This window comes from Mesoplodon densirostris, chromosome 11 (genome assembly GCF_025265405.1).
Source record: "Mesoplodon densirostris isolate mMesDen1 chromosome 11, mMesDen1 primary haplotype, whole genome shotgun sequence".
NCBI lineage: Eukaryota > Metazoa > Chordata > Mammalia > Artiodactyla > Ziphiidae > Mesoplodon > Mesoplodon densirostris.
The window spans coordinates 9148542-9168727 of NC_082671.1; the positions used below are offsets into that span (position 1 = coordinate 9148542).

General features: G+C 39.7%; 1 protein-coding gene across 1 annotated transcript in view; it reads left to right on the plus strand.

Annotated features, from left to right (window-relative positions):
* The first annotated feature begins 10037 nt into the window (after nucleotides 1-10037).
* A2ML1 (alpha-2-macroglobulin like 1) overlaps nucleotides 10038-20186 on the plus strand; it is a 43731-nt gene continuing 33582 nt past the window's right edge. Inside the window, exons 1-5 of the mRNA XM_060112843.1 lie at nucleotides 10038-10102; nucleotides 10594-10777; nucleotides 11088-11250; nucleotides 11974-12026; nucleotides 19902-19922. Coding sequence (XP_059968826.1) covers nucleotides 10038-10102; nucleotides 10594-10777; nucleotides 11088-11250; nucleotides 11974-12026; nucleotides 19902-19922 — 486 coding nt within the window. The remainder of the gene's footprint in view (nucleotides 10103-10593; nucleotides 10778-11087; nucleotides 11251-11973; nucleotides 12027-19901; nucleotides 19923-20186) is intronic.

Sequence of the window (20186 nt, forward strand, 5' to 3'; positions counted from 1 at the left end):
ACCAGGGATCAAACCCGTACCCCCTGCAGTGGAAGCGTGGAGTCCTAACCACTGGACCACCAGGGAATTCTCTCTTTTGCCCATTTTTTAAATTGAATTGGTTTTGCTATTTTGCTAGTTGTATAAGTTCCTATATATAGTGGATATTCACTCCTATCAGTGTATAGATATTTTCTCCCATAGGTTGCCTTTTTATTTTGTTGATTATTTCTTTTGCTGCAAAGAAACTATTTCATTTGATGTATTATTTATTTTTGCTTTTGTTACTTATGCTTTGGGTGTCATATCCAAAAAATTATTGCTAAGACCAAAGTCAACGAGCTTTTCCCCTATGTTTTCTTATAGGAATTTATGGCTTCAGATCTTACATTTAAGTCTTTAATTAATTTTAATTTTTGTGAGTGTCGTAAGATAGTATTCCAATTTCATTCTTTTGCATGTGAATATCCAGTTTTCCCAACACCATTTGAAAAGACTATACCTTTCCCAATGAGTATTCTTGGACCCCTTGCCAAATATTATTTGACTGTATATGCATGGGCTTATTTCTGGGCTCTCAATTCAGTTTCATTGGTCTGTGTTTCTGTTTTTATGTTAGTACTATACTGTTTTGTTTACTATAGCTTTGTAATGTAGTTTAAAAATCAGAAAGTGTGATGCCTCCAGCTTCGTTCTTCTTTCTCAAGATTGCTTTGGCTGTTTGGGGTCTTCTGTGGTTTCATATGAACTTTAGGAGTGTTTGTTCTATTGCTATAAAAGTGCCATTGGAACTTTGCTAAAGATCACATTGAATCTACAGATTGCTTTGGATAGTGTGGGCATTTTGACAATAATTCTGATCCATGTATATGAGCTATCTTTCCATTTATTTGTGTCTTCTTCAATTTCTTTCATTAATGTCTTATAGTTTTCAGTGTACAGATCTTTCACCTCCTTAGTTAAATTTATTGCTATGTATTTTATTGTTTTAGATGCTGTTGTAAATGGGATTGTTTCATTTTTTTTAGATAATTTGTTTTTTGAAATTTCTAAAGTCACGACTGGCCCTATCAGCAGTTAAAAAAGCTATCTGATACTACCCTTCATGGTCACCTCAGGGAGGGGTAGATAGAAAAGGAAAGGGTTGGTTTAGGATAGAAGCATATACTTAAAAGGAAGTAGTTATTAATAATAGAAAAAAGATGAAATACAGTTCAGGATATCTCAGAATTCTAATTTCATGTTCCTCTAAATTGGTATTCATTTTCATATAAACTTTCTGTAGACCATGATTGTATTTGTAATAAAACCGATTATTTACTTAAGAATTTATTTAATGTAGAATAAAACGTAAATTGGATGTACTGGTTTTCCCTTCTGTCCACATCAGTCAGAGCCTGCAAGAATCAACCACAAAATGTTCCATACCTAACAAAAAGCTTTGGCATGTGCATGTATGTGTGTGCCTATCGTGTGTATTTGTCCTAGGATCCCACAAGCCACGCAGTGGCATGGCCCAGGGAAAAAAAACAAAAAACAAAAACCAGCAACAAATACAAAATTGCAACTGAGAAAAGTGTTACAAAAAACTTGTAAGAGATTTTATTAAAGGAATTTGCTCGAGTAAATGGGTGTCAGAGGAGGTCTTTGTGAGTAGAACTTCCCTCAGACCCTGGGAAGTGGGCTCCTGCCCAGGTTCTGTGCCTCAGTAGACCCAAACTTTGGAATGCTTTCCTCAAAAATTTACAAGTCCCATTCTGATGCCTGGGACAAGCTGAGGCTGTAGGAATGAGGGGAACATGGACGGATTATTTTAGACTGTAGATAGGAGTTCCCTAGTGCATTCCTAACAAGGATCTGATGGGATATTTATGGACGATCCAATCATGATCTCATCAATGCCCACCAGTATTGACTGATTAACTGAAGGTTCCTAGGTGCCAGGTACTATATTAAATGTGGGAGATACAATAATTAGCAAAACAAAGTCCCTGCCCTCACAGCTTATATAGTCTGACTATGCACACTGGAGAGGTTTCCAAATGAATTTAGATGTGACTCTTACATTCTGGGCCTTCAAATGCTAAGTACTCCAGGGTGTAGCTTTAAGTTAATGTTCACTGTTTTCCTTATGCATCATTGCTTATATGGATATATCTTAAAGAAAATAGTAGACAATAAAGCACAGAGGCAGCCCTTCATATTTTTCTGAGCAATTCTCCTTTCCCATCAAGGGAGAGTTCATTTGGATTCATTTCACAAAGACCTCATTAATGTTGGCATCTTATTTCTTCTATCCCATATGGTTACTATTTTCATTTTATTCCAGGTAGCAGAGTACCAAACTAAAGAAGTCCTAGGAGGACCAAACTAAAGAAGTCCTGGGAGGACCAAACTACAAGAGACAGAGGATGAAGAGAGAAGGAAGACAGTTTCATGGCCTCTTTCTTTTTAAAAAAAATTTTTATTTTTAAATTTTTTATTGAGGTATAGTTGATTTACAATGTTGAGTTAATTTATGCTGTACAGAAAAGTGATTCAGATATATATCTATATATAGATATATATCTTCTTTTTTAAAAATATTCTTTTCCATTATGGTTTATCATAGGATATTGAATATGGTTCTCTGTGCTATACAGTAAGACCTTGTTGTTTATCCATTCTATATATAATAGCTTACATCTGCTAATCTCAGCCTCCCACTCCATCTCTCCATCCCTCCCCCAATCCCCTCCCCCTGGAGTCTCTTGGCCTCTTTCTATTGGGCTTTGGTGGGAGCAGTGCAGAAGGGAGGTTGACATTCTGTGCCTTTATTATCAGAACTTTGCTCTAAACTCCAGGAAGCCTTTCTGACTAAACTGCTCTTAGAGCCAACATTACAGCGCAGTTCTCAAAGTGTGGTCCCTGGACCAGCAGCATCAGCATCACCTGAGAACTTGTTCAAAATGCAAATTCTCAAGCCCAGCTACAGACCGATGAATCAAAAACTCTGGGACTGGGGCCCAGCAAGATGTATTTCAACAAACATTTTTTTGTGTCCCCCTTATTAATAAATCAATTAAGACAAAAGATGGGTTCTTCTCCCTATAGTATATGAAGTATGTGAAGTTACCTATAAGAAAGAATAATTACTTAATAATGCCACAAATCATAAAGTCATACCAAACAAGAGCCCCAAAGAGGGAAGGACCATTGAAAGAGTTTGGGAGAGCAGGAACCAAGTGAATTATTTTGAAGGTAATGAAGAGATGGATAGGATGAGGCATAATTTTTGCTCTTTACTCCTCATTTATGTGTTTATACTGAGTACCCAGGCTAGGAGAAGGAAGACGGATAAGCTTTAATTCTCACTCTAAAGAGTTTGACAGTATGGGTGGGGAAAAGAGGCATGTAAGTAAGTGACAAGACAAGGTAGATAGTGCTGTGGTCAATTCACTAGGTACTGAAGTTTGGGGCAGAGAAGAAAGGAATTAGTTCTGTCTGGAGCAGTGGAGTATATGAGGTGGATTAGAAATGCCTTCATAGAGGTATTAGTTGAATCTGGAAGGACAATGAGAAACTCTCCCAGTAGAGAAGAAAAGGAGGCAATTCAGGCAAAGGGAATGGTATGGACAAAAGCATAGGTATGAAGAAGCAGTCTTTCAGGTTTTTTCCATCTGCTTTGCTGTGTCACTCTGTGCCTTCTGCTGATCATGTGGAACCCTCAATGCCCCAAACAGAAGTAAATATCTTTCTACAAATCTTTTTCTTTTTAATGAAAGTTGCAAGTTTTTTAATTTAAGAAATACTAGAACTAATTTAATTTGTCCTATTTTTTCCGACCTCCAGATCTTTATTGATTATCAATTATTATATTTTATTTTTTAATTGCATTAAAATACATAATATAAAATATACCCTTGGGCTTCCCTGGTGGCGCAGTGGTTGAGAGTCTTCGCCTGCCGATGCAGGGGACACAGGTTCGTGCCCCGGTCCGGGAGGATCCCACGTGCCGCGGAGCGGCTGGGCCCGTGAGCCATGGCCACTGAGCCTGCGCGTCCGGAGCCTGTGCTCCGCAATGGGAGAGGCCACAACAGTGAGAGCCCCGTGTACCGCAAAAAAAAAAAAAAAAAAAATGTACCCTCTTCACCATTTCTAAGTGTACACAGTTCGGTGTATTCACATTGTTATGTCACAAGTCCACAGAGCTTGCCTTATTTTACTCTTCAAAATGTTAATTGCTTGAAAGTTGCTAACCCTACGAAAGGGTGCTCCATCATAATTTTTAATAACACTAAAGCAAAATTTGCAAAAAGCTTACTATGTGCCAGACACTGTGCTAGGCACTTTCCATTCATCAAGTCATTTGATTTTTATACCAACTCTATAATATAGGTGCTATTATTGTTCTCATTTTATAGATGAGGAAACAAAAGCATAGAGAGGTTAACAACTTGTCATGGGTCACACAACTAATAAATGGCATCCTCTGTACAGATTCTTTTCACAATTATCTTTCTTCTGCAAGCTTGGTGTCTTATGGTTGCTGGAGCAGTAAATAGATGTTTTAAATCTCCCTTAGCAGTGAAGTTAACTTCCTAGGTATCTAAGTTAAATACATGTAATGTAAATAAGCACCCCTCCCTAGCTTAGGTATTACTATTTTTTCATGGCATAGCTAATATATTATTGGACGTGCATAGCTGGAACCACACCTGTCTCCATTCTCACTTCTCTTTTAGATCCACATGGTTGGAAAATGTTCAGCAGAATCCCAAAGTTAAAAAATCTTATAAACTAAAATCAAAGGGCCAGGGTAAAAGAAGATTCTTGGCTGAAGAGAATGAAGGTGTATTTCTGTGATTTTAGAAAAGCTGTGAGAAGTAGACGTGTAGTGGTGGGCCCTGAACATGTTACAAAGGGAAGAAGAGGGGAAAAATTTTAAATCAGAAAATTCAAAGTAGGAGGAGAGACGGAAAAGGTGCCAAAGGAAGTATGCTAAGCAGGTTCTACAAACTTTCTTTCTTCATTTTTCAGTTCCTTTGTTTTGACATGTGAAACATTACGTCTACATTGCAGCTCAGAATGAATTATATTTTTGCTTTAGGCAGTCATTTATCTTTTAGAGTGATTAAAAATTGATTTAAATGCCTTTTATATTTTATTTGATATAATTTCCAGAGATCTTCATTTATTTGTGCAGTTTCTGTATGGTGTCTTATTCCAGGGGTCGGCATTTACTTTTTTCTGTAGATAATCAGATAGTAAATAATGCAGGCTTTGCATACCACATTGTTTCTAATAATTCCGCAAATCTACTATAGCACAAAATAGACACTGATAATATGTAAACAAATGAATATTACTGTGCTCCAATAAAACTTTATTTACAAAACCTGTGAAAGGCTGGATATGACCAACAGGCCATAGTTTGTCAACCCCTGTTTTATCTTCTGACTTAATTAAGAACTCCCTTTAATATTGCTTGTAGCATAGATCTGCTGGCAATAAATTCTCTCAGCTTTTGTTTGTCTGAAAAACTCTTTATCCCCTTCATTACTGAAAGATACTTTTGCTGGGTACAGAATGCTGATTTCCATTTATTTTCCCCTCCTTTTAGTACTTTAAAGATGTCAATCCACTGTCTTCTGGATAATATTGTTTTTCATGAGGAGTTTGCTGTAATTCTTTTTTTTCTTGTGTGTGTGTGTGTAATGTGTCTTTTTTTCTCTGGCCACCTCCAAGACTCCCTATTTATCTCTGGTTTAGAGAAGTTTGAACATGATGGATTAGGTGTGTTTTATTTTAGCATTTATCCTGCTTGGACTTCTCTATGATTCCTGGATCTATTGTTTGATGTTTTTCATTACTTTTGGAAAACTCTCATGTGTTATCTCTTCAAACATTTCTTCTGCTTGTTGTTTCTCTCTTCTTCTAGGATTCCAATAACTTGTACATTAAACAATTTGCTATTGTCCCACAGCTCTTGGATACTCTGTTCTATTTGTTTCTCCTCTTTTCTCTTGATGTTTCAGTTTGGGTAATTCCTAATGACCTATCTTCAAGGTAGATATTCGTTTATTATTTCCTCAGCTGTGTCAGGTTTACTAATGAGCCTTTAGGAGGAGCTGCTCATCTGTGATACCATAGTTTTTATTTTCAGCATTTTTTTTTTTGCGGTACGTGGGCCTCTCACTGTTGTGACCTCTCCCGTTGCAGAGCACAGGTTCCGGACGCGCAGGCCCAGCAGCCATGGCTCATGGGCCCAGCCGCTCCGCGGCATGTGGGATCTTCCCAGACTGGGGCACGAACCCGTGTCTCCGGCAGGCGGACTCTCAACCACTGCGCCACCAGGGAAGCCCTATTTTCAGCATTTTTATCTGACTTTATCACGTATGTCTTTATTCTCAAATTCCCTATCTGTTCATGGATGTTGTCCACTTTTTTCATTAGATCTTTTTTTTTTTTTTTTTTTTTCTTTTTTTGCGGTATGCGGGCCTCTCACTGTTGTGGCCTCTCCCGTTGCGGAGCACAGGCTCCGGATGCGCAGGCCCAGCGGCCATGGCTCACGGGCCCAGCCGCTCCGCGGCATATGGGATCCTCCCAGACCGGGGCACGAACCCGCATCCCCTGCATCGGCAGGCGGACTCTCAACCACTGCGCCACCAGGGAGGCCCTCATTAGATCTTTTATAAGATTGCTCCCAGCCATTTTAAAGTCCTTCTTTGATACTATTAACATGTAGATCATCTATGAACCTGGTTCTGTTAATTGCTTTATATTTTGAAGACAGGTGGTTGTCTTCTTTGTTATTTTTCTTTTGGTAGATTATATAATTTTTGATTGAATGCCAGACATCTTGTGTAGAATAGGAGGGATTTAGGTAAACACTGTTTGTGCCTCTTCTCAGGCAGTTTAGCATGGTGGATAGAGTCAATCTAGTTAAAAGGTGAGGTGGAGTTAGGTTTTGCTTTGCCAAGATTACTTCCAGTGCACCATAAGCTTCAAATTCCTCTTAAGGTATCTTAGGCGTAGGGTGGGGTCTGGAATGCTGGAAAGATCTCTCAGTGTTTGTTCTCCACCCTCAACTCTCAACCTTCTTTATACACCTTGTAGGAGTATACAGAGGTAGTTTCTCTCCAAGTTCTTGCTCCTCTGCCAGTGGCAGACTGCTACTACTAGTTACTTGGTGTTTGCTAGGGTAGTGGTGAGGGGTAGGGTGGTTCTCTGTGGTCCTCTTCATTTTCAGGCTTAGGTAGTTTTTATATACCTGGACATTGGAGAATGAGATTTCTCAGGATTCCTGCCTCTACTCCCTGCCTACCTCTGCTGTGTATCTGTGGCGGGTCTTGTGTGGGAAAGATTTTCCTGCCCCTCCTTCAGTTTTAGGAGACCTCTGAAAGTACTGGCCTAGAACTCTTGGCTGAGGACTGTTTCTTTTCCCTCCCCCAGGGTAGATTTTTTTTCCCTCTATCCTTTTCTTGGCAACAGTGGGTTTTTACCTGTGCAACAATGGGGGCAACAGTATTTGCTGCTCCTCCCCAGAGGCTTAAGACTTTTGAGAGAAGAGTATGGGCATCTGGGCCCTTTCCTGCAGTGATAGATAATATTGTCCACTCTGCCTGTACTACTAAGAGAGGCTTAATTTAGTCTGTCATCCTCTCCTAGTCTTTCTTGTGAGCACCTGGTCAAGGTCTTGGAAAAGAACCCATGAGTAACAACAAACTTCCCTTGCTTCTGTTGCACACAGAGATTTTTTTAGTAGTTACTCAAGCCCACATAGGCCTTTAGTAGTTCATTAAAACTTTAGCTGTATTTTTCTCACTTGCTTCTATGATGGCCCCAATACTTCCCATGTTCTGGCACAGATGAGACAGTCCACACATCCAGTCTCTGCTCTGGAGGAACTGTGTCTCCTTAGATTTCAGGGTACTTAGTTGAGCTGCAGCCTTGACTCAGCTCTCAGATTCAATTTTTTGGTTCAAGAAAAGTTGTGATTTTGCAGTTTGTCTGGCTTTTCCTCACTGCCAGGGAGAGAGCAATGTTCTCTCCAGTTTTTTTACATCTATAAAGGAAGTAGAAATTCCTAAAAATTGTTTTGTATCATATTTTCTCCCCCACCACTTCAGTTAGTATTGCAAACAATTCCTTTTGTCCTGAAAACATTATTTTAAATGGCTGAATAAAATTGCTTTGTATTAATATGGCAATTTATTCAACCAACCTCATATTATTGGGCATTGTAATAGACTTAAAGTTTTATTTTCCCAACATCTTTACCCCAACTCACTTCTTTCTTCCTTTTTTTTAAAACTGTGATTTTCTTCCTCCCTCCCTTCCTTTCTCCCTCCCTCCCTGCCTCTCTCCCTCCTTCCTTCCTTCCTTCCTTCCGGCTGTACCGGGTCTTAGTTGTGGCACACAGGATCTTTTAGTTGCAGCATTCGAACTCTTAGTTGTGGCATGCATGTGGGATCTAGTTCCCTGACCAGGGATTGAACCCAGGCCCCCTGCAATGGGAACGTGGAGTCTTACCCACTGGACCACCAGGGAAGTCCACAACCCACTTCTTTCTTTAGAGAATTTCTCCTCCCCAATTCCATGTGGCTCTATGGGGCTGTTAATCACAGTAGCCTATCACTCAGGCCTCAGAATGACCCAGGAACTCCCAGTCATAGTAGCCTGGCTACAATGATTGATTCAGAAGTGAGCATGTGAAAGGAGGAACAAAATCTTCAGAAATTTCTATAACTTAGATGAAAATTTTTATCTACCGGGATCCTAGAGCTGGAGATTCTGGATTGAGGACTCACAGCTGCCATCTTTCCCACCCCTTGAAGGAAATCCTGTGTGCGGCAGGAGATGAGCAAATAAGACAGAAAGATTGGGGGGTGGGAGATGAGTCCTGGCAGGATCAAGTCTCTAATTCCAGGTCATAAAGTTTTCAGAGTTTCTCTGGTTCAGTTCTTTCTTTATGTCTGATCCTCCCCAGTTATTCAAAACTCTTTTTTGTTTAAGTTGGCTTGATTTGGGTTGGTCATTGGTCCTAGAAAGTATCCTCACTAATTTATACTTTAGGTGGCTTTCAGGTCTTGCCATTATAAAGAACACTGGGAAGAAACTCAGAGTGGACACATTTTCTGCATACGTGCCTGCCCTCATTCCCCATAAAAATACGTTCCCAGCATAGGAGTCAGAGAATATGCAAATCTGAAAGGCTCTTGATGTGTATTGTGAAATTGCCCTTTAAGATTGTCCACTTTGTATTTCTTCTATGAGTTTATATGTTCCTATTTCCATACAGTCACAATAATACTTATTATTAATTTTAAAAATTCCCAATTAGAGAAATGTATACGACTTTTGTATTCATACTGCTCCCATTCCTGTGCTCCCAAATATGTCTTTTTTTTTTTTTTTAAGTGAGTGAGTTTTTTCTTTTTAATTTATTTTTGGCTGTGTTGGGTCTTCGTTTCTGTGCGAGGGCTTTCTCTAGTTGCGGCGGGCGGGGGCCACTGTTCATCGCGGTGTGCGGGCCTCTCACTGTCGCGGCCTCTCTCGTTGCGGAACACAGGCTCCAGACGCGCAGGCTCAGTAGTTGTGGCTCACGGGCCCAGTTGCTCCGCGGCATGTGGGATCCTCCCAGACCAGGGCTTGAACCCGTGTCCCCCGCATTGGCAGGCAGACTCCTAATCACTGCACAACCAGGGAAGTCCCCCAAATAAGTCTTAATAGAATAATAAAAAGAGAAAAAAAAGATCTAATGGGGATGGGAATTTGGAATAAAGCCAGAAAAAAGGGAAGGATCTAAAACTTGTTCTTAGAGCTTTACCGCTATGAATACTCAACACGTTTTTTTTCCCCCCAAACAGGTTTTATAGACTGGCTGAGCCAGTGTGAATGTTTCAGGGAGAAATAAATTTGAGGAAGTGAATAGAAGCCCTACCTTGGTATACCACCTCTGCCTGAGGCCCCAAAAGGTGATTGGCTGCGGCATCAGCCATAGCTCCATATATATGCTACAGTGGGTGAGCAGACCTCTGGTTCCTGGGCCTGAGGAATCTGTCCCACCCACAGAGATGTGGGCTCAACTCCTTTTAGGAATATTGGCCTTATTGCCAGCCATGGCAGAAAAACAACCCCTGTAAGTGACTGGTGTCAGCGTTGATTTAGGGCAGGCGGCTTCTTCGTCTATCCTTCTCAAATATAATTATGGGGAACAGGAGATAACCTCTGGTTTATTTTAATTTCCTTCTCATCTTTTCCCTTCTTTGGTTTCACTTTTCCTTTACCCAGAGAGAAAAGGTAAGATGACAGGAAGAAACTTAACAACAAAAAAAAAAGATATTAAAATATAGTAGCCTCCCAGTACCCTGTTCTCTGTAAGAGAACTAATTTCCTCCGTGGTACCCTAGGTCCAGGTTCTCAATGATGGTCTACTGGTGGGAGGTTTAAGGCTGTACACTGAGTTATTTGTTACTTTTCTGTTTCTCCCTTATAGAAAATAAGGTTCATAAAGACAGGGGCTTGGTCTGTTTAATTCATTGCTATAGGCTGAGTGCTCAGGAGAGGGATTAATTTTGTATTAAATAGATGAATCATTACTGCCCTGAAATCCTTTTGCTTCTTCAATAGAAACTACCTGGTGACGTTACCAGCTTTGCTTAAGTTCCCTTCTACTCAGAAGGTTTGTTTGGATCTGAGCCCTGGGTACGATGATGTAAAATTTACTATTACTTTGGAGACCAAGGGCAAGACCCACACCTTGCTAGCACATTCTGGATCGAAGACGAAGCTCTTACATTGCAAGTCCTTTTCGGTAAGTACAGGCTTAGCCCAACTGTAGTCCTCAACTTTCCTATTCTCCTCCCTGGGTATTCACTATAATTTCTCTTTAAGTATGTTTTCTGTAATTTTACTTTTGCCATGGCCTTTAAACCTATCTCTCCTAAACTTTAATTCCTGGACATAACTTCTGATATTATTCTCTGGCCACTTTTAAATGGCTCTACCCTTGCTACCCCCATCTAACTCATTTCTTTCCTTTGATTCTCCTTCTTGGGTTGAGACGGGTTGATTCTGTTCCCCCAATCTCCTACTCCTCCCCTGAGCTCCCTTGTCTTGGCCAGGTACCAATTCCTTCGGGTGGCACAGAAGAAGTAGCCACGGTCCGGGTGAGAGGAACTGGAAATAAAATCAACATTGAGGAGAAGAAAAAGGTTCTAATTCAGAGGCAGCAGAATGGCATCTTTATACAAACTGACAAACCTGTCTATAACCCAGGGCATGAAGGTAAGAGGCACACAGGTGGGATGAGACAAGAGCCTGGGAACAGCTGCACCCATCGGTAGAGGGGCTTTGCAGGTTGGTGGCAGGCCAATGGACCAAGGAAGAGAGGGGGGTCTGGAGGGATGAAGGGTTATGGGTGTTGAATACATGCAGTACTACAAACGCACAAGACTGGTTGGTAGAGTTGCTACTGTGTGTGTGTATCTAAACAAAATACAGGGAATTCCCCTGGTGGTCCAGTGATTAGGACTCGGTGCTTTCACTGCCTTGGGCCTGGGTTTGATCCCTGGTCGGGGAACTAAGATTCCACAAGCCGAGTGGTGCAGCCAAAAACACAAATAAGTCAATAAATAAAATAAAAGAAAATACACATTTCTCTTGGAATGGAATTTGGCAGGTGTAACTAGATCCCTGGTTCTCACAGCAAGCTGCTTGTGTGCAAATCAGAAAACATCATCAAGGGCATTTGGCTGGAGCCCTGCAATTCGTATTTGTTCCTTCTGCCTTAGAAGGGGATTCCATTCTGAGGTTTCAAAGTCAGGAGCCATGAAGAAAAACTGTTGGGGGCGTGAGCTCTCTCTCAGACTAGGTTTTATTACAAAAGTAAAACCTGATGGGATTTTGCTGACTAAGAAGTATGTGTGCGGAAGCAGAAAGGGTGGAAGAAAGAAACATTCTGAGAGGGGAAAAAAATCCCCTTTGCTAATAATGCCTGTTTCCTTCTAGTGCATTTTCGCATCGTCACCCTCACCAGCAACTTTGTTCCAGTGAATGACCAGGTGAGAATTTAGTTGGGAAGAGGGACAGGGAAAGGGAAAGGGGTAGGGCTGACTGAGAGAGAACAGGGAAGAGGAGAAGAGATTCTTTCCAGGGGGGGAGGCCCTCTAGGTGCAGAACGCTTGTGGGAACTGGAGTTCTAGACTCCGAGCACACATCCAAATCGTCCCCGCCCTTGTCTGCCTGAAAACAGATGCAGAGGCATCTAGCTGCCATGTTTGATAGCTGAGAACATCAATTAGGTTAACATTCCTGAGAGATGGTTCCAGTTGCTGCTGTTTTTTAAGAGTTTCTTGCAAACTTCAAGACTTTCCCTCCAGGAGTGACACCTAGTGGCTCTGCAGTTCAAATACTAAGAAATAATTCAGGAGTGTATTTAACAGAAGGAAGAAATAAGAATATCCACCCCCACCATCTTTTTTTTTTTTTTGCTATGAGGCAAGGTAATTTATAGAGCAGACAATTCTTTTAAGGTAAAGTTCTGTTGCCAAAGGTAAAAACGTGGTAACATTTGGTGAATACTTAAATTTTCCTTGAACTACTTGATCGCTAGAATCATTAGCCTTATGATAGGTTTGCTCTCAATTTTTTTTTTCTTTTGTCATTTCTAAGTGCTTTTGAAAGACCTCTCAGACACTCCTGGCTGTCTTCTTTTTCCTTCAGTTACAGCCCATGTATTCAAATGAAAATTTTAAAGATAATTTTGGAGAAAGCATTACTTATATTTCCATCTCCATGTTTTCAGAACTGCTGTTTCCTTTCCCAGTTCACAGGGAAGCTATAAGCTTATTATTAATTGGTAGCCTCCTGCAACCACTACTTTCTTTCCTGATTTAGAATTCTTTTCAGTTTCTTCTTCCTATCAGCTGTATTCTTTATCAGTTGGGTGTAATATTAAGTACTTACTTCTTAAACAGAGTGTTGATTCCAGAGCTGAAAAGAGGGTATGCAAGGGTTAAAGTGTAGCCACAGCCAGTTATTTTAGACTCTACTGCCCCCTGGAGGTTGATCTCATTAGCTACCCCTCTTACATTATCTTTCCTCTGCTCAAATTGAGCCGAATTGCTGAGAGGTGCTCTGATTTCCATAGCTATGCTCTATTTCTGTTGTCAAATTACTCCTTCCTCCTCATACCATTTCTTTAGTCAGCCCCCGCTCCAAGTTCCAACTTGAAATACTGAAAATTTGAAACACTGAATTTGAAATTCCAAATGAAACACTGAAAGTAACTAAACATTTTTTTACTAGGTAACAGAGTGGCAAAAATTGTGAGTTTACAAAGCTCAAGATTTTATCCTCAAGCAACTGAAGGATACATGACACTAACTGATTCTATCTAGCTTGGTTGCTGTACCCATTTATTCAGAAGCCTCAGGCAGCTTCCAGTGCAAATGCTATCTTCCTAGTTGAACACTTGTTTCCTTCCAGAGACTGCTTCTGCCTGACTGGTGTCCAAATCTGCTTCTTGACTCCCTATGTGAGAAAAGTACTTTGCTATCTGAGGAACTGGGTTTTTTTGTTTGTTGTGGGTTTTTTTTGTAGAATTTATAGCAATCCACAGTAATCTCAGTGATACTTGCCTCCTTAATGTGTAAAGAGCCCGGTTTGTACATGTCCTATTCTTCCTTTCAGGAAGGAGGGCAGAATATTCTCCCCACCCCTTAACTGCCACCCCAAATGTGCCACTTTGGCATGTGGATTATTTTGAGCTGAAGGCAATCAAGGTCCCAAAGAGTCAGGAGAAACTTTTACTTCTTTCTTAAATGCCTAAAAGAATGTAGATGGGGGTGGGGTGTGTGTATGGGTGGGATTGGGCCAGAAAGAGAGCTATTACCTGAGATAACATTTTTTTACTTTCCAGTTTTATTGAGATATAATTGGCATACAGTACTGTGTAAGTTTAAGGTGTACGATATAATGATTTGACTTACATCATGAAACAATTATTACAATAAGGTTAGTGAACATCTATCATCTCATATAGATACAAAATTAAGGAAGTAGAAAAAAATTTTCCTTGCGATGAGAACTCTTAGGATTTAATCTCTTAGCAACTTCCATATATAACATGCAGCAGTGTGAATTATATTTATCAGGTTATATATTACATCCCTAGTACTTATGTTTCCTGTAACTGGAAGTTTGTACCTTTTTTTTTTTTTTTTTTTTTTTTTGTGGTACGTGGGCCTCTCACTGTTCTGGCCTCTGCTGTTACGGAGCACAGGCTCCGGACGCGCAGGCTCAGCGGCCATGGCTCACAGGCCCAGCCGCTCCGCGGCATGTGGGATCCTCCCGGACAGGGGCACGAACCCGTGTCCCCTGCATCAGCAGGCAGACTCTCAACCACTGCGCCACCAGGGAAGCCCGGGAGTTTGTACCTTTTGACCATCTCCATCCAATTCCCCATTCCCCCATCCCCTGACTTGGTAGCAAAAAAATCTGATCTTTTTCTTTGCCATACCTCATGGCTTGCAGTATCTCAGTTCCCTGACCAAGGATTGAACCTGGGCCTTCGGCAGTGAAAGCGCCGAGTCCTAATCATATACCGCAGGGAATTCCCAAATCTGATCTTTTTCTATGAGTTTGTTTGTTTTTTAAGTATAATTGACCTACAACCCTATGTTAGTACCTGTTACATCACATAATGATTTGATATTGCTAAACATTTCAAACTGATCTCCATAAGTCCAGTTGTCATCTGTCACCCTACAAAAATATTACATAGATTTGGGCTATACTCCCCACACTGTACATTTCATACCCATGACTCATTTATTTTGCAGCTGGAAATTTGCACCTCTTAATCACCCTCAACTATTTCTTTCCTTTCTGCACCCCACACCCATCTGACAACCACCAGTTTGTTCTCTGTATCTATGACTCTGTTTCTGTTTTGTTATGCTTGTTCATTTGTTTTGTTTTTTAGATTTCACATATATGTGAAATCATACAGTATTTGTCTTTCTCTGTCTGGCTTATTTCACTTAGCATAATGCCCTCTAGGTCCATCCATGTTGTTGCAAATGGCAAGATTTCATTCTTTTTTATGGCTGAGTAATATTCCATTATATATATATATATATACATACATATATATATTACATCTTCTTTTTAAAATTTTTTGGTTGCATTGGGTCTTCATTGCTGCATGGGCTTTCTCTAGTTGTGGCGAACGGGCTACTCTTTGTTGCGCTGCACGGGCTTCTCATTGCAGTGGCTTCTCTTGTTGTGGAGCACGGGCTCTAGGCATGCAGGCTTCAGTAGTTGCAGTGCATGGACTCAGTAGTTGTGGCTCACAGGCTCTAGAGCACAGGCTCAGTAGTTGTGGCACATGGGCTTAGTTGCTCTGTGACATGTTGAATCTTCCTGGACCAGGGCTTGAATCCGTGTCCCCTGCATTGGCAGGTGGATTCTTAACCACTGTGCCACCAGGGAAGTCCTGCCCATTTTTTTTTTATTGGGTTGCTTTTTTTGATGTTGAGTTGTATGAAATCTTTGTATATTTTGGATATTATCCCTTAATCAGATATATCATTTGTAAATATCTTCTCCCATTCAGTAGGCTGCCTTTTCATTTTGTTGATAGTTTCCTTCACTGTGAAAAAGCTTTTTAGTTTGATGTAGTGCCATTAAAAAATTTTTGCTTTTTCTTCCCTTACCTGAGGAGACATATCCAAAAAATAATTACTAAGACCAATGTCAAAGAGTTTACTGCCTATGTTTTCTTCTAGAATATTTATGGTTTCAGGTTTAACATTTAAGTCTTTAATCCATTTTGAATTTATTTTTGTGTATGGTGTGAGAGAGTAGACCACTTTGATTCTTTTGCATGTAGCTGTCCAGCTTTCCCAGTGCTATTTATTGAAGAGGATGTCTTTTCCCCATTATATATTCTTACCTCCTTTGTTATAGATTAATTGCCCATATATGTGTGAGCTCATTTCTGGGCTTTCTATTCTATTCCATTGATCTATGTATCTGGTTTTGTGCCAGTACGATACCATTTTGATTACTATAGGTTTGTAGTATAGTTTGAAATCAGGGAGCATGATGACTGCAGCTTTGTTCTTCTTTCTCAAGATTGTTTTGGCTATTTGGCATCTATTGTGTTTCCATACAAATTTTAGAATTATTTATTCTGGTTCTGTGAAAAATGCCATTGGTATTTTGATAGGGATTGCATTGAGTCTGTAGATTGCCTTGGGTAGTATAGTCATTTTAACAATATTAATTCTTCCAATCCATGAACATGTTATATATTTCCATTGTTTGTATCATCTTCAGTTTCTTTCATCAGTGTCTTATAGTTTTCTGAGTAGGTCTTTTACTTCCTCAGATTTATTCCTAGGTATTTTATTCTTTTTGATGTGATTGTAATTGGAATCATTTTCTTAATTTCTCTTTCTGATAGTGTGTAGAAATGAAACAGATTTCTGTATATTAATTTTGTATCTGTAACCTTACCAAATTTATTGGTGAGTTTTAGTTATTTTTTGGTGGCATCTTTAGGATTTTCTATGTATAGTATCATGCTGTCTATAAACAATGACAGTTTTACTTCTTTGGGAATCAATGTCTTGCTCCTGATCTTAGAGGAAGTGCTTTCAGCTTTTCACTGTGGAGTATGATGTCAGCTGCGGGCTTGTCATACATGGCCTTTATTATGTTGAGGTATGTTCCCTCTATACCCACTTTGTTGAGAGTTTTTTTTTCAATTATAAATGGATGTTTAATCTTGTCAAAAGCTTTTTATGTATCTATTGAGATGGTCACATGATTTTTATTCTTCAGTTTGTTTGGTGTTTCACATTGATTGATTTGTGGGTATTGAACCATCCTTCCATCCTTAGGATAAATTCAACTTGATCATGTTGTATGATCCATTTAATGTACTGTTGGATTTGGTTTGCTAACATTTTATTGAAGATTTTTACATCCATGTTCATCAGTGATATTGGCCTTTAATTTTCTTTTTTTGTGATATCTTTGTCTGGTTTTGGTATCAGGGTGATGCTGACCTCATAGAATAATTTGTAGAGCATTCCTTCCTCTGAAATTTTTTGGAATAGTTTGAGAACTTTTCTCTAAATATTTGATAGAAGTCATCTATGAAGCCATCTGGTCCTGGACTTCTGTGTGTTGGGAGTTTTTAAAAAATTACTGATTCAATTTTATTAATGATAATTGGTCTGTTCATATTTTCTATTTCTTCCAGTTTAGTCTTGGGAGATTGTACATTTCTAGAAATTTGTCCATTTCTTCTAGGTTGTCCTAGAAGGGTGATGGGTGATTATTCATGGTAATCTCTTACAAGCCTTTGTACTTCTGAGGTGTTGATTGTCACTTCTTTTTCATTTTTGGTTTTATTAATTTGAGCCCTCTCTTTTTTTTCTTGATGAGTCTGGCTAAAGGCTTATGAATTTGTTTATCTTTTCTGAGGAATCAGCTCTTAGTTTCATTGATCTTTTCTTTTTTTTTTTTTGCCTCTATTTCATTTATTTCTGCTCTGATCTTTATAATTTCCTTCCACTAACTTTGGGTTCTGTTTGTTCTTCTTTTCTAGTTCCTTTAGATGTAAGGTTAGGTTGTGGGGTTTTTTTGAGCTTTTTCTTATTTCCTGAGGTAGGCTTGTATTACTATAAACTTCCCTCTTAGAATTGCTTTTGCTGCATCCCATAGATTTTGTATCATTGTGTTTTTGTTTCTGTTGTCTCCAAGTATTTTATTTTTTGATTTTTTTTCAGTGATCCATTGGTTGTCTAATAACATGTTGGTTAGCCTCCATGGGTTTATGTTTTTTGCTGTTTTTATCTTGTAATTGATTTTTAGTCTCATAGTGTCATGGTTGAAAAAGATACTTGTTATGACTTCAGTTTTCTTAAATTTATTGAGATTCTTTTTGTGTCCTATCATGTGTCTATCATGCTATAATGTTCAATGTACACTTGAAAAGAATGTGCATTTGGGGCTTCCCTGGTGGCGCAGTGGTTGAGAGTCCGCCTGCCGATGCAGGGGACACGGGTTCGTGCCCCGATCCCGGAAGATCCCACATGCCGCGGAGCGGCTGGGCCCGCGAGCCATGGCCGCGGACCCTGTGTGTCCGGAGCCTGTGCTCCGCAACGGGAGAGGCCACAGCAGTGAGAGGCCCGCGTACAGCAAAAAAAAAAAATAAAAATAAAAAAAATAAAAAAAGAATGTGCATTTGGCTGCTTTTGGATAGAATGTTCTATATTATATTATATATATAAATATATCTATGTATATGTTCATATTTATGTGAACATATATATGTTCATTTGGTCTAATAAGTCATTTAAAGCCAGTGTTTCCCTACTGAGTTTCTTTCCGGATGACCTGTCCATTGATGTACATGGGGTGTTAAAGTCCCCTACTATTATTGTGTTACTGTCAATTCCTTCCTTTATGTCTGTTAATATTTGCTTTATTTATTTAGGTGCCTGCATCTTTTAAAAGTGTATCTTAAATAATCATCATATTATTATAACACCTTAGAAAATTAACAATAATTATTTAATATCATTTAATGTTCGGTTCTAATTTTTCCAAAAACTGAGTTTTTTTTTCCAAACTATGATCTGATCAAATTCATGCATTACATTTGATTGTTACATTTTAAAAATTTCTCTTAATCTAAACAAATCCCCCTTATTTTCTTATTAGATTGACTATTTTTTTTTTTTTTTTTTTTTTTTTTTTTTTTTTGCTGTACGCGGGCCTCTCACTGCTGTGGCCTCTCCCGCTGCGGAGCACAGGCTCCGGACACACAGGCTCCGCGGCCATGGCTCGCGGGCCCAGCCGCTCCGCGGCACGTGGGATCCTCCGGGATCGGGGCACGAACCCGTGTCCCCTGCATCGGCAGGCGGACTCTCAACCACTGCGCCACCAGGGAGGCCCGATTGACTATTTTTTTTGAGAGAGAGAGTGAGAGAGAGATCAGGCTAGATGACTTATAGAATGTCCACATTCTGGAATATGATATTGACTTTTGAGGAAGCCTAGTTGTCTTATGGAATATTTTATATTCTTGATTTGCCTGATTATTTCCTTACTTTGTAATATAACTTGTTCCTTTATCTTCTGGAAGTAGCTCTGAAGTCTTAATTAGGTTTAAGCTAAACTTTCGGTAAAAATACTTGGTGAAAGAAAAATAGGTAATGCTGTGAACCTCAAATACATCTCTGGAGGCACATAATGTCAGGTTGTCCCGTTATTAGTGATGGTGAGTTTGATTACTTAGTTAAGGTGATGACAGCCTAATTTCTCCAATGATAAGGTGTGTCCTTTTTTTGAAATTAGCAAGTAATTTTGGGGTGACACTTTGACAACTAACACAATGACTCATTCTCCAATTAAACTTAGTGGTTTTAATATCCATTTGCTTGAGGAAATGGTACATGATCCTTTGATGGAGCTCTTTTAAACATTTTTTTTAAAGAAATTATTTTGCAATGCTTGAAAGGTTCCTGCCCACTGGCATTCAGAAAGTGGTGGAGGAGGCCAGGAGAACATCAGCTACCAAGAAGAGGTTTAAACATGGTGGAGCCTCCAGATACTAATATTTTCTCTTAGGGCATGTTGTGGAAGAGCTCAGTCACAGAGCACTGACCGATGCTGAGGTTCATTTCTTCAAATTTTTTGGAGATTGGCAATCCCTTTAGGAAAGCTCTTCTTTCTCCTCCCCCAGCCAATAAGCCTTTGCCTCACTGTTACTCTTACCAGGGCACAAAAGAGACATTTAGAAAGGAAGGAGTGGGCAACAGAGAAAGAGAGAGGCCTTCGTGAACTTTTTGCTTTCAGCAAGCCTATCCTTATCGGTAGTTCTTCTTTAACCCATATTATCTGGTTTTCCTTTTCAGTACTCCATTGTGGAACTGCAAGTAAGTAGAAGTTTCTTTTTCTTTTCTGTCATTTGTGGAGAAGGTGGTTGGTGCTAAAGCTTGAAGTCAGCAACGACTCTGAGATCTTGGCACAGAGCCTGAGACTCTGCACCAGCACAAAGTACCTGCAATCCCACCTAAGCTGTGCCTGTTCTCTAGCCTCTGCCTACCCTGCCCCTCTCAGTGTTAAACCTCTGTAAATAAGGACACCAACCTCTATAGTGATGAACCTTCCTACTCTGATGCCTGTACCTTCTCTGCACT